The sequence below is a fragment of the Oncorhynchus clarkii genome, chromosome 30 (genome assembly GCF_045791955.1).
Source record: "Oncorhynchus clarkii lewisi isolate Uvic-CL-2024 chromosome 30, UVic_Ocla_1.0, whole genome shotgun sequence".
Classification (NCBI taxonomy): Eukaryota; Metazoa; Chordata; class Actinopteri; order Salmoniformes; family Salmonidae; genus Oncorhynchus; species Oncorhynchus clarkii.
The window spans coordinates 359,278-373,875 of NC_092176.1; the positions used below are offsets into that span (position 1 = coordinate 359,278).

Here is a 14,598-nt window from a genome sequence, read left to right on the forward strand (position 1 = left end):
GGGAGGGAACGTTTTGAGCCCTAGTCAGTGCTTTGCAGTGCTCACAGGACTCAGGGTTGTCGAGTGCTGTCTGAGGCAGTGAAAATCCTTTCCAGCAATCATGGAACCGCAAGCGCAAGAACGTGGCAGTACAAGCGCTTGGCTCGCCCTGGGACTGGGTAGCCATTATATAGAATGGGGCTTGCTAACACCGAGATGCCTGTTGTAAAACAAATTTGGCAGCCCAGAGGCTTTGAATAGGCATAAGCTAGCTTGTTAGAAACCTTGTGAGTAATGGCTAGCTAGGGTGAGCACAGTATGAACGCTATAGCCATGAGGCTAGTAGGTGTTAGCTTGCATGGCTAAAGTGCACTGTAGCTAGCACAGTGGTAGCAGAAGGGAACTGCATGGGAGAGGTGTTCAACTTTGGGCTAGTATTCTCTCATCGCCGTAGAGCAGCGAGGCTAAAATGGTCAGTCTAGGTAACACAAATGAGTGAACATAGGTTCAAATAAACAAGAGAAGGGAGCTAGCAATTGTACCATCTGTGCAGGTAGAATACTAGTGTAGTTACCTTGCCGTCCAGCGAGCTAGCTTATGTTTAGCAGCGTGGGCTAACCAGGTCTCGATAGCTAGCCATGTGATGCTAGCTACCACCGGTGATTGAAAAGTTGAAAATGAATACTACGTTCCTTTCGGTCAGTACTCAACACTATCGACAGGAGCTGAGGTCCTACGTTTGGCATCATTAACGTAAAAGGTTTGCATGTGAACAGTTAAGACAGGGATCAGAGCTTCAGGAGCATAGTGATCTTCGCAAAGAAGAGAGCAAGGATGACCAGAGGACGGGATGAGTGGCTTGTAAAGAGGGAGGGGCTTACTTAATTCGCCACTTGACCGGTCTGTCTCCGAAAGACGTTGTGTGATCGGTACTTCCTATTAGTGATCTGCCTTCAGTGAATCCCGTTGTGAGAACCAATACACACAGTTTGAGTTGACTACTGTGAATGTGTGGTTCAAGCTGTAGGTTTGACTCTTGCATGCGCCACCTTAATATACTGTACAGTACATGACTGTAAGTCATCATTGAGATCATGACTAAAGTTTGAATGTCATACTGTTTCTTTCTTTCAGTGAGCCAAAATAATATTTCTGACTGCATATACATCTGTGTAATGGCAGGTAAATCAGGTAAAGTTTATAATTTTTAGCATATTGGTTATTTGTTCTGTGGTAAATGGTGATTGTCTTCTGTCATTGTTGTGGGGGCATTTCTAAACCAGTTATTGTAATATTCAGATTTCCAAACTGACATGGACATGTATTGTAAATGTTCCATATTTAAAGTCTGTGTGTAAAATCTAAAGTTTGGATGATTCATATTGGCTATATATTTTGCATAATTTTGAATAGCTTTTTTTTTTTGCTCATTGATGACATTTATACATGAGTATACGTTTTTGTCTAACTATTTCAGATAAATACCTGTCTCAACTCTGGGAAGTTGACTCCATCATGCCTCTGTTCAATCAGACCATTACAGAAAGCGCACATAAAGGTATTTTTCCCTCTTAATACACACACAGGCAGACACAGGCATGCACCCACATGTGCACAAACACACACAAGCAAGCACACAGAAACAGACACGCACGCACACATACAAGAGTGCACACACACACTTAATGAACTGCATGTTATCTCTATGTGGGGTGACATATCTCACAACACAAGACTACATTCTCCATAAAGTGGAGCAGCAAAACTACACTGACATCACAGCAGCCAATTTGAAGTTATGCTAAATAATTATATTGCGTAAATGTGCGAGGCAGTTAAACGCCAAAGCAACAATTAAGTTCAAGATGACAGCTCCTAAAGAGAGAAAATCTCTCTCTCAAGGAGGTAGTCATATCTCAACTCACAAGATACCCATCGGTGAGTCAGCTTATTTCAATTTCTAAGAAACTACCATTTCTTATAAAAATGAATATAAATGCTTCCCAAATGCCAGACAGATATCTCCGTCTGGACTTAGTGTGATACCAAGGGAGTGAACGTTATTTACAATAAGAGTTACATGGAGAAAATCGGACCTCTCTGAAATATAAATGGTTGACACTCCCTTCAGCAAAACATATTTGACCTAAACTCTCCCTGAACGCTTGAAAAAAAACAAATGACCCTCCCCTAAACCCAAAATAATAATTAAAACAAAGTGGATAGCACAGAGAATAGTCTACCATTTAACCTCACTCCTTTGATGGACCAGAGCCTTACATGCTGACCTGACCGCTCGTCCGCCATCGTGCGCATGTTGATTTCCACCCACACCAGACGCAATCAGGACACACAGGTTGAAATATCAAAACGAACTCTGAGCCAACTATATTAATTTGGGGACAGGTTGAAAGGCATTAAACATTTATGGAAATTTAGCTAGCTAGCTTGCTGTTGGTAGATAATTTGTCCTAGGATATAAACATTGGGTTGTTATTTTACCTGAAATGCACAAGGTTCTCTACTCTGACAACTAATCCACAGATAAAAGGGAAAACTGAGTTTGTTTCTAGTAATCTCTCCTCCTTCAGGCTTCTTCTTCTTTGGACTTTATATGGCAGTTGGTAACCAACTTTAAGGTGCATTACTACTACCAACTGGACTGGAGTGTGAACCTCAATCACCCACGTGGGTAAATACTCCTAAAAATGGCACGTGGATATATGCTCCTAAAAACCAATGAGGAAACGGGAGAGGCAGGACTTGCAGCACGTCAAGGGTCACAAATAGAACCAAGTTTTACTTTAGCGCCTGGCTACGCAGACTATCGTTGATGCGCGCAAGCATTGTGGGTGCAACAAGTGGTGTGGTCAGCATGTTAGATATGCAGTTTTAGAAACTGTTCTTCGTCCTTTAATCATTACATAGCAACGCAGGAATTTTGATAGAACACAGGGCTGAGGGGCCAGAAGGTTGTGGGTTCACAGACCACCGTGGACAAGAGTAGCGTTGAAAAATGTATTTTATGCTTAAAGCATTGCATAAATCAATCATCGTATTTGTAGGCACGAGAAAAAAATGGCCTTTTATAAAAACATCATTCAATTCTACATCATTTTATAAATTAGCAGATATATTTTCAAAACCACACAAATTACCAAAATTACAGTGAGATAGGCTTATGTGTTCATCTTGTCATATTTCTCCAATGCCAAATCAGTGTGTCTTGTTTGCAACAAAACTGTCCCTGTTTGCAAACAATACAATCTGAGACATCATTAGGAATCTGAGCATGGTACTTTCAAAGGTTATGTCAAAGAAACAAAACACTGTTATCCCCATATGCATCGGAGTCACATCTTTCCCGGGTATTTTACAGCTTGTTTCTAGCATAAAGCATTGCGGACCAAAGCACTGTTATAGATCACTTTATATAATCTGATCCGTTTTATTTTCTTCAAAATCTTAAGCTAACATGCTTTTTGCCATTTTCTGTAACGATGCACTACGCATCTGAAATTCAAAAAGTTTGCCTAATTTATGTGACAAAACAAGCAAGTATAATGTAGCAAATCATTGTACCATCTAAACCGCTGTGAAATTTATTTTCCATAACAAAAAGATATTGTATTGTCAGCTGTTTGAAACTGGTGTACAAAACCGAGAGTAAAAGACACAAACACACTTAGGTAAGCATAGAAATAGCTCACATAGAACATATCTACCTCTTCACTTGCTTTCAATAAGAATAACATATCTGTAACTCACACAAGTGAATTTGGTCAGGTCACCCCAAAATTGAAAAGGTAGGCCTAAGGCATACCCTCTCATATCCCCTCAACTTGAGTCTTGGTTTTAACTTAACAGTCCTTCACTGACATGGAGGTTGGCTATTTAAGAATGCATAGTGGGTGGAGGAATTGACTGACAAATCTATGGATATTGTAGCCTATAGCTTAATTGCATCTGTCAAACAGGTAGGCCTACTATCAGACCTCAGGATAAGACCCAGATACAGACAGTTCGAATCACAGAAGTTTCTTAACAAAACAGGGGTCAGGCAATCAACAGGTCAAGGGCAAGAAAAGGTCAGTAATCCAGGGCAGTGTCAAAAGGTACTGAACAGCAAGCAGGCTCAGGGCAGGCAGAATGGTCAAAACCGGAAGAACTAGAAAACGGACTGACGAGTACGGAATATCACGCTGGTAGGCTTGACGAGATAGGATAGACTACCAACGGACAACCAGAAAACACAGGTATAAATGCACAGAGGATAATGGGGAAAATGGGCGACACCTGGAAGGGGGTGGAGACAAGCACAAGACAGGTGAAACAGATCAGGGTGTGACACCTACCTGTTATTTCTTAAATAGGCTCCAACATAAAGCCTACTTGTTGTTAGTAAAGTCTAATTAAAATGAAGACGGCTTAAATGAATTACACTCCTTTTTCTCCCAAATTTAGTGGTATCCAATTGGTAGTTACGGTCTTGTCTCGTCGCTGTAACTCCCATATGGATTCGGGAGAGGTGAAGGCCGAGAGTCATGCGTCCTCCGAAACACGACCCAACCAATCCGCCCTGCTTCTTTACTCAATGCCCACTTTACCCAGAAGCCAGCCACATCAATGTGTCGGAAGAAACACCGTACACCTGGCGACTGTGTCAGCATGCATGCGCACTGCCCACCACAGGAGTCGCTAGAGCGCAATGGGACAAGGACATCCCTGCCGGCCAAACCTTCCCCTAAACCGGACAATGCTGGGCCAATTGTGCACCACCCCATGGGTCTCCCGGAGCCGCAACAGAGCCTGGACTCAAACCAGGATCTCTAGTGGCAGAGCTAGCAACTATAATGCAGTGCCTTAGACCACTGCGCCATTCGGGAGGCGAATTTGCCTACTTTTAACACCATGAGCATGAACTGTTCATGTCCAATTGATTGTGCCACGGCTGCTGCATAAAGTTTCAGTACCACAATGTCAGTTACTCGAATCTGGCTTATTTTGAGGTCAGTAACTCTGATAAATACATTGTGGGCAAGAAACATATCGTTTTTAATCAAATCAATTATAATAGTAGCAAGCTATCAAAGTTGAACTCCCGTCCTCATTCTCATCTTCGCGCTCTCCTTCTCTAACTGAATATATAGTCTATACGCTAGTCCACGCGTAACACTATTATGCATTTTTTTTAACAAAGCCTAATCAAAAATAGTTTCAGAAGAATACTTTGACTCTCCTCCTGAACGGCCACCCTAGACCTACACAGCACAGCCGGGGCTCAGGTTTGGAATATCCATTGCAGTATGTAATGCAGCCTAGTTTTATTTACACCATCCCAGAAGCTATCTTAGAAATATAACTTTTATTTGTGCTTCTCTGAGCATGCACTTTGTAGCCTATAGTCTATGGATTTTTTGATTGAGACCACATTAAATAGCCTACATCCACAATTCATATTGTGCGTACAGCGAAGAATCAGAGAGGAAGGGTGGCATCGGGCACACATCGATATACACTGAATGTACAAAACATTAGGAGTTTCCTAATATTGAGTTGCACCCCCCTTTGACCTCAGAACAGCCTCAATTCGTCAGGGCATGGACACTACAAGGTGTCAAAAGCGTTCCAAAGGGATGCTGGCCCATGCATGTTGACTCCAATACTTCTCACAGTTGTCAAGTTGGCTGGATGTCCTTTGGGTGGTGGACCATTCTTGATATACACTGGAAACTTTTGAGCATGAAAAACCCAACAGCATTGAAGTTCTTGACACACTCAAACTGGTGCACCTGGCACCTACTACCATACCCCGTTCAAAGGCACTTAAATATTTTGTCTTGCCCATTCACCCTCTGAATGGCACACATACAGTACACAATCCATGCCTCAATTGCCTCAAGGCTTAAAAATCCTTTAACCTGTCTCCTCCCCTTCATCTGCACTGATTTTAGGTTTAACAAGTGACATCAAAAAGGCATCATGCCTTTCACCTTGATTCCCCCGAACAGTCTGTCATGTAAAAAGCATGTGTTTCTAAAGTTTTGTACGCTCGGTGTATAGCCTGATAAGCAACTCATTCTAAAACACTGAGAAATATTGACATTTTATCAATTACAAATTCCATGACAGTCCCCTGTATTAGAATTAAAAAATACTAAACCCTCCCCTTGACTGAAATTGAAAAAACATGACCCTCCCCCATTTTCCTCCAGGTAACCATTCTGTCAATTTTGATCCGTCCCTAACCAGTAGAGTCCACTCCACTGCACATGGTAAGTTGTACATGCCATTAACTTTTTATTTACCAATGCCTTGTATCATGATAGTACTGGTAATGGTCACTGTTTGTTCCATTTGAATGCAGATCATTGACAATAAACATTCTCTTCGTGCTCAAAGTGAATTCTGTATTCATAGTGAATACAGAATGCATTTTTTATAATCAATTATAGTAAATCATGCAAATTGCTGACAATCGTAAACAGAACTTTAACGTGATCTTGCAGCTACTGAACTAAAAACATACAGTTGAAGTCAGAAGTTTACATACACCTAAGCCAAATACATTTACTCAGTTTTTCACAATTCCTGACATTTAATCCTAGTAAAAATTCGAAGGGAATGTGGTCAATTAGGATCACCACTTTAATTTAAGAATGTGAAATGTCAGAACAATATTAGAGATAACGATTTATTTCAGATTTGATTTATTTCATCACATTCCCAGTGGGTCAGAAGTTTACATACAATCAATTATTATTTGGTAGCATTGCCTTTAAATGGTTTGACTTAGGTCAAACGTTTCGGGTAGCCTTCCACAAGCTTCCCACAATAAGTTGGGTGAATTTTGGCACATTCCTCCTGACAGAGCTAGTGTAACTGAGTCAGGCTTGTTTGCCTCCTTGCTCACACACTCTTTTTCAGTTCTGCCCACAAATTTCCATGGGATTGAGGTCAGGGTGTTGTGATAGCCACTCCAATACCTTGACTTTGTTGTCCTTACGCCATTTTGCCACAACTTTGGAAGTATGCTTGGGATCATTGTTCATTTGGAAGACCCATTTGCGACCAAGCTTTAACTTCCTGACTGAAGTAATGAGATGTTGCTTCAATATATACACATAATTTTCCTTCCTCACGATGCCATCTATTTTGTGAAGTGCACCAGTCCCTCTTGCAGCAATGCACCCCCACAACATGAGGCTGCCACCCCCGTGCTTCACATTTATGATGGTGTTCTTTGGCTTGCAAGCCTCCCCCTTTTTCCTCCAAACATAACAATGGTCATTTATGGCCAAACATTTCTATTTTTGTTTCATCAGACCAGAGGACATTTCTCCAAAAAGTACAATCTTTGTCCCCATGTGCAATTGCAAACCATATTCTAGCTTTTTTATGGTGGTTTTGAAACAGTGGCTTCTTCCTTGCTGAGATTGCTTTCATGTTATGTCGATATAGGACACGTTTTACTGTTTTACAAGGTCCTTTGCTGTTGTTCTGAGATTGATTTGCACTTTTCGCTCCAAAGTACGTTCATCTCTAGGAGACATACCACTAAGGAAGGAGACGCGTTTTGACGGCTGCGTGGTCCCATGGTGTTTATACTTGCGTACTATTGTTTGTGCAGATGAACATGGTATCTTCAGGCATTTGGAAATCGCTCCCAAGGATGAACCAGACTTGGGGAGGTCTACAATTCTTTTCTGAGGTCTTGGCTGATTTCTTTTGATTTTCCATGATGTCAAGAAAAGAGGCACTGAGTTTGAAGGTAGGCCTTAAAATACATCCACAGGTACATCTCCAATTGACTCAAATTATGTCAATTAGCCTATCAGAAGCTTCTAATGCCATGACATAATTTTCTGGAATTTTTCAAGCTGTTTAAAGGCACAGTCAACTTAGTATATGTAAACTTCTGACCCACTGGAATTGTGATACAGTGAATTATAAGTTAAATAATCTGTCAGTAAACAATTGTTGGAAAAATGACTTATGTCATGCACAAAGTAGATGTCCTAACCGACTTGCAAATACTATAGTTTGTTTACAAGTAATTTGGGGAGTGGTTGGAAAATGAGTTTTAATGACTCCAAACTAAGTGTATGTAAACTTCTAACTTCAACTGTATGTATTATTGGCCTCCTCCTGATGAGTAACATGTTCAGTCACAAGCTCTGTAAAAGCAATGTACAGCAGCAATGAATGACCTTAAATCTGTCCATGTTTGACTAGTATCTTCCACAGCCTCAGAAATTACCTCTACAGCTCCACCGACCACAACCAGTAGAACCAGAACCACATCCTTCTTGACCTCAACAAGAGCTCAACCCACCACAACCACACCCTCACCGACTACAAAGACCAGAACCAGAACTACAGGTCGACCGACCTTAATATCAGTTCCTCATACCACTACAAGCAGAACTACAGTCCTAATGACCCCAACTACAGCCCTTCCGATCACAATCACAGCCCAACCAACCATAACCAAAGCCCCACCGTCCACAACCACAGCCCAACAAAGTAGATCTACAGCCCTACCAACCACAACCCAATCAACCACAGACCGACCAACCACATCTACAGCCCTACCAACCACAGCCCAACCAACTACAGCTTTACCAATTCCAGCCCTTCTGCCTACAACTACAGTCCCACCCACCACAACCACAGCCCAACCAACCACAACTACAGCCCTACGAATCATGACCACAGCCACGCCAACTGCAGCTCAACCAATTCCAACTTCAGTGCAACTGACCAAAGTCCCATCATCCACAACCACAGACCAACTGACCACAACAGCTCAACCGACTACAACCACACCACAACTGACCACAGTCCAAGTGACGACAACCACAACCCAACTGACCACAACCACAGACCAAACAACCACAGCCTTGCCACCCACAATCAGATTCCGAATGACGACAACCCCAGTTCGACTTACTATGACCACAACCCCATCGACCATAACCGCAATCCTAATAACCGCAACCAAAGCACAACCAACCACAGACCCACCAGCCACAGGCCAAGCTATTACAACCACACCACAATTGCCCACAGCCCAACAAACTACAACCACAACACAACTAACTACAACCACAGCCCCATGGACCATTACCAATATAACCACGACCGCAACCAGAGTGATCACCAAAGCACCCATCACAGAGAAACCAGGTAAGTCATCAAGTTTACTAATGCAAGGCATGAAAACTTAGTCTGGGTTCCATTCTGTTTCTGCTTTGCTGCGAACTCCTTATGGAATTGTTATGCCAACATTTTTTGGCTTGACAGAAATCAGGTATCCATCCAATCTTTTTATGCGAGCAGAGTACATGTCGGATAAAAATGTCATGACAGGCCAGATGGGAACATTTTTCGGGAAAATGTTAAAAATGACGATAATACAAAATACGCTAAAGGTGGGATCTTTTTGTGTCTGTAAAAATAATTTGCCGAGAATGTCGGTGGAAAGCCTTTTATGTGTCAATATTTATATAATAAGCATCATATCGATGTAAACGTGGAGTCACGCAATGATATTTTGTGTGGTCCTCCCACTACGACTAGTCGGGAAAGCATGCAGTTTATTATTATTTATTTATTTCACCTTTATTTAACCTGGTAGGCCAGTTGAGAACAAGTTCTCATTTACAACTGCAACCTGGCCAAGATAAGCAAAGCAGTGCGACAAAAACAACAACACAGAGTTACACATAAACAAACGTATAGTCAATAAAACAATAGAAAAATCAATGTAAATTGTGTGCAAATGTCGAAGATTAGGGAGGTAAGGCAATAAATAGGCCATAGAGGCGAAATAATAACAATTTAGCATTAACACTGGAGTGATAGATGTGCAGATGATGATGTGCAAGTAGAGATACTGGGATGCAAAAAGATAAATAACAATATGGGATGAGGTACGTAGTTGGGTGTGCTATTTACAGATTGGCTGTGTACAGGTACAATGATCGGTAAGCTGCTCTGACAGCTGACGCTTAAAGTTAGAGGGAGATATAAGACTCCAGCTTCAGTGATTTTTGCAATTCGTTCCAGTCATTGGCAGCAGAGAACTGGAAGGAAAGGCGGCAAAACGAGGTGTTGGCTTTGGGGGTGACCAGTGAAATACACCTGCTGGAGTGCGTGCTACAGGTGGGTGTTGCTATGGTGACCAGTGAGCTGAGATAAGGCGGGGCTTTACCTAGCAAAGACTTATAGATGACCTGGAGCCAGTGGGTTTGGCGACGACTATGTAGCGTGGGCCAGCCAACGAGAGCATACAGGTCGCAGTGGTGGGTAGAATATTGGGCTTTGGTGACAAAACGGATGGCACTGTGATAGACTGCATCCAGTTTGCTGAGTAGAGTGCTGGAGGCTATTTTGTAAATGACATCGCCGAAGTCAAGGATCAGTAGGATAGTCAGTTTTACGAGGGTATGTTTGGCAGCATGAGTGAAGGAGGCTTTGTTGTGAAATAGGAAGACGATTCTAGATTTAATTTTGGATTGGAGATGCTTAATGTGAGTCTGGAAGGAGAGTTTACAGTCTAACCAGACACCTAGGTATTTGAGTAGGGTTGTAGATATTAGACTATAGATGAAATAAATGATGATGATCATCACAGGTTGGTGCAAGGTGATTAGCTTGATCCTTCTTTCCAATAAATATTGAGGGTCTTAATCTGATGACATGATCATTGATGCTTGCCTGCCGTTTGATCAAATAATCTTGCTCTTTTGTCCATAATAATCTCATCATGTTGGCTATACGTGTGCTATAGCCAACATGCTAGAACGCATGTGCCAATACTGGAGTGGGCACTCTCACTATATAACGCAATTGTATTTGTGAGAAGACCATCAGTAGAGTTGAATATAGGTACATAAGCTGCTAGCAGGAGCAGGGCATAGAACATTGCATTGATGGTAAACAGCTAATAGCATAATTAGTGGCTAAAGATGGCTACATTAGCAATGGAATTAGCAGTGCAATATTAGCAGTAACCAGTAGATAAATAACAGTAAATGGCATATAACTGGCATACAAAGTCCCGTAAATTGCATAGCATTAGGCTAACAGGCTAATAGAAGAAGCACAGAAAGGCTATAGCAAATAAACAACCAATACACACTATATGTCGCAAGGTCTCCTGCGGTCACGCCGGGTGAGATCAGCCACACAGCCAACAGTATCCTTTGTCCTACAGCCACTTGAGATTTTGCTCGACAGCCATTGAGGTGAATCTCTTCCACCTGCTGAAGTAGTGGTCCCTGTTTTCGTACAGTGGGCAGTAAGCCTTTGACTTGGCCTTGGCCCCTGCTGTGAGCTGTGCAGGTGTTAGTTCCTGTGGAGGAGACTTTGTTGCCCCATAGTACATGGTGTCATTGGAGCCTTTTTGCTGAAAGGCCGCAGGCTTCTCCTGTTGGGTATTGGCCCTGGCTGCACCCAGGTGACTCTGCTTCCATCTTCAGCCATTGTACTAGGTACTGAAGGAGCGCCATTTGATGGTCAGTGGACTCTGAGAAGTGGCGGTTTAAACTAGAGATGTGCTGCCCGGGTCCCCTTTCAGAGGGACAATGATGCAGCAGAAGACATGATGAAGTCACTATTTGGTTGCCGCAAATACACACACGGCTTTGAATAGTAGTAGTAGGGTTGATAATGGTGGAAGTGCAAGTGATAGTGAAGTCGTTTTCTATGGGTAAGAAACAGAAAGAAACACGGGCTGTTATTACAGTTATTGCTACACAATAGAAATGTATGCACTCTTCAGCTACAGTGTAATATTCTTCATTAAAGGTATCCACATCTCCTTTAGTGATGGTTTGTTCACGAACAAATCAGCTCTAAGAGCCGGCTCTTGTAGGTGAACGTTGGGAGCCAGCTCGCATATCAGAAGAGCCGAATATACAGTTGACGTCGGAAGTTTATATACACCTTAGCCAAATACATTTAAACTCAGTTTTTCGCAATTCCTAACACTTAATCATAGCAAAAATTCCCTGTCATAGGTCAGTTAGGATCACCACTTTATTTTAAGAATGTGAAATGTCAGAATAATAGAAGAGAGTGATTTATTTCAGCTTTTATTTATTTCATCACATTCCCAGTGGGTCAGAAGTTTACATACACTAAATTATTATTTGATAGCATTAACTTTAAATTGTTTAACTTGGGTCAAACGTTTCAGGGTAGCCTTCCACAAGCTTCCCACAATAAGTTGGGTAAATTTTGGCAGAGCTGGTGTAATTGAGTCAGGTTTGTAGGCCTCCTTGCTCGCACACTCTTTTTCTGTTCTACCCACAAATTTCCTATAGGATGGGGTCAGGGCGTTGTGATGGCCACTCCAATACCTTGACTTTGTTGTCCTTTCGCCATTTTCCACAACTTTGGAAGTATCCTTGGGTCATTGTCCATTTGGGACCAAGCTTTAACTTCCTGACTGATGTCTTGAGATGTTGCTTCAAAATATCCACATAATTTTCCTGCCTCATGATGCCATCTATTTTGTGAAGTGCACCAGTCCCTCTTGCAGCAAAGCACCCCCACAACATGATGCTACCTCCCCCGTGCTTCACGGTTGGGATGGTGTTCTTTGGCTTGCAAGCCTCCTCCTTTTTCCTCCAAACATAACGATGGTCGTTGTGACCAAACAGTTCTATTTTTGTTTCATCAGAACAAAGGACATTTCTCCAAAAAGGACGATCTTTGTCCCAGCGAAAAAATAAATAAAATAATATAGGCCTAAATGCTTAAGCGCACACACATTCGTTCTGACTGTCTGCTCAGACTAACAGCCTCACTTGTTGTTCCTGTCAGTCAGACAAGCAGTGTCAACCAATGAGGCACAGATGTGTGAGGGAGGGCCAAGAGAGAGGAAGGACATTTGTGAAAACAACAGCCGGAAAATGAGTCGGAAGCACAGTAGCATTTGGATGCATTTTAATAATGTAGACAATGTTAGAGCACAGTGTGGAATTTGCCAAAACAAAATCTCATATAAAGCCGGTTCTATGCACAACCTACACCGGCATATGCGAACTGTGCACCCAACTGTGAAGCTTGCTGTAGCGGAGCTTCGAGAATCTAGCGGGCCTGCTAGTGATAGTGGTGGAGCCAGCACCTCCACACGTGGAGATGTATCCACTCAGTCAAGTAGGCCTATTCTGCGACCCACAGCAACACAGTCTTCTATGGACCAGTTTATGCCAAAGTCTATGTCTGTAGCAAAATAAGCCAGTCTCGATCATGAAGGACAGAGGTTTTTGAAATTATAGCAATAGTCTAAACCCAATGTACACAATTCCAAGCCGGAAAACCCTTTCGAAATCAACAGTACGAGAGCACACAGGCTTCAGTGCGGGAAAGAGACCAAAAAGCTACTGCAGTTTGCCTTATCACTGACTGCTGGACATCAAGGGTAACCACATGTTGGTTACATGTATCTTCATTGAAGATTTTTTCAATGTTTAGCTGTCTTCTGGACTGCTTTGAGTTCAGCGACAGACACACCTCAGAGAACTTGGCAGAGGAACATTTGAGAGTGGCCAGATAATGGCAAGTAGATGGAAAAGTGGTCTGTTGTGTTAGTGACAATGCAGCTAACATAACCAAAGCCATGAAAATGTTTTAATGGACCCATCATCCATGTCTTGCCCACACAATAAACCTGATTGTAAGAGATACTCTGAAGGTGATGAAGCCCACTGTGAACAAAGTGAAAGCAGCTGTGGAATACTTCCACAGGAGAACAGTAGGTGGTGAAAAACTGAAGTCTACACAACGCCAGATGGGGATGCCTGAGCTAAGGCTTAAACAAGACTGCACTACAAAGTGGAATTCAACATGTTATATGTTGAAGCGGATTCTTGAGTCAAAGGATGCCATCATCTCTACCCTGGCCATTGTCAATGCACCTGATGATGCTCTGACCCAAGAGGAATGGGAGGTGGTGGAGGAGGTGTTCAGAATCCTGGAACCCTTTGAGCAGGTCACTGTGGAGATCAGTGGACAGAGGTACAGTAAGCAGTTATTACTACATAATTATTTAATCCAGTATTATAAATGTATATGAGCAGTAGATGAGTATGTAGTATCAGTAGACAAAAGATGAACCTGAACTAATAAGTTACTGTTCTCTCTTTTCAGCTATGTGAGACTCAAAAATGACACTCCTGTGTAAGGGTCTGCAGCAAATTACAGCCAGCCACCAGAGAGAAGCAAATGTAACCACAGGACATGTGACAGAGTTGATGGACACCCTATGTTTATCAATGGACAGAAAGTTCCTCCAAATGGAATATACTCACGTGCTATCAGAAACTGCTGCACTTGACCCCAGGTTTAAGAAGTTAGCCTTTAGGAATGCCAGAGCGATTGATGAGGCTCTTTAAAGAATAACCTCAGCAGCAGAGAGGGACAGTCCCAGCAGTCAACTGGCTCAGGCACCAGAGCAAAAGGAAGAAGAGGGATCAGATGGAGCAGAAGCACCAGCAGTAGTGCCACAAACGTCTGCTGTTTGGATGCTGTTTGACGAGAGAGCACCTGGGGATGCAGCACGACGGAATCCCTCAGGAATCCCATAATGGAGGTCCGATCCTATTT

The 14,598-nt window shown here is 42.4% G+C and overlaps 1 protein-coding gene across 1 annotated transcript in view; it reads left to right on the forward strand.

Annotated features, from left to right (window-relative positions):
- The window catches only part of LOC139390249 (HERV-H LTR-associating protein 1), an 84,799-nt gene that overhangs the window by 26,430 nt on the left and 43,771 nt on the right, over window positions 1–14,598 (forward strand). The window contains exons 7-10 of the mRNA XM_071137504.1: window positions 1,114–1,170; window positions 1,457–1,537; window positions 6,195–6,254; window positions 8,215–9,168. Of these exons, the coding sequence (XP_070993605.1) occupies window positions 1,114–1,170; window positions 1,457–1,537; window positions 6,195–6,254; window positions 8,215–9,168 (1,152 nt within the window). The remainder of the gene's footprint in view (window positions 1–1,113; window positions 1,171–1,456; window positions 1,538–6,194; window positions 6,255–8,214; window positions 9,169–14,598) is intronic.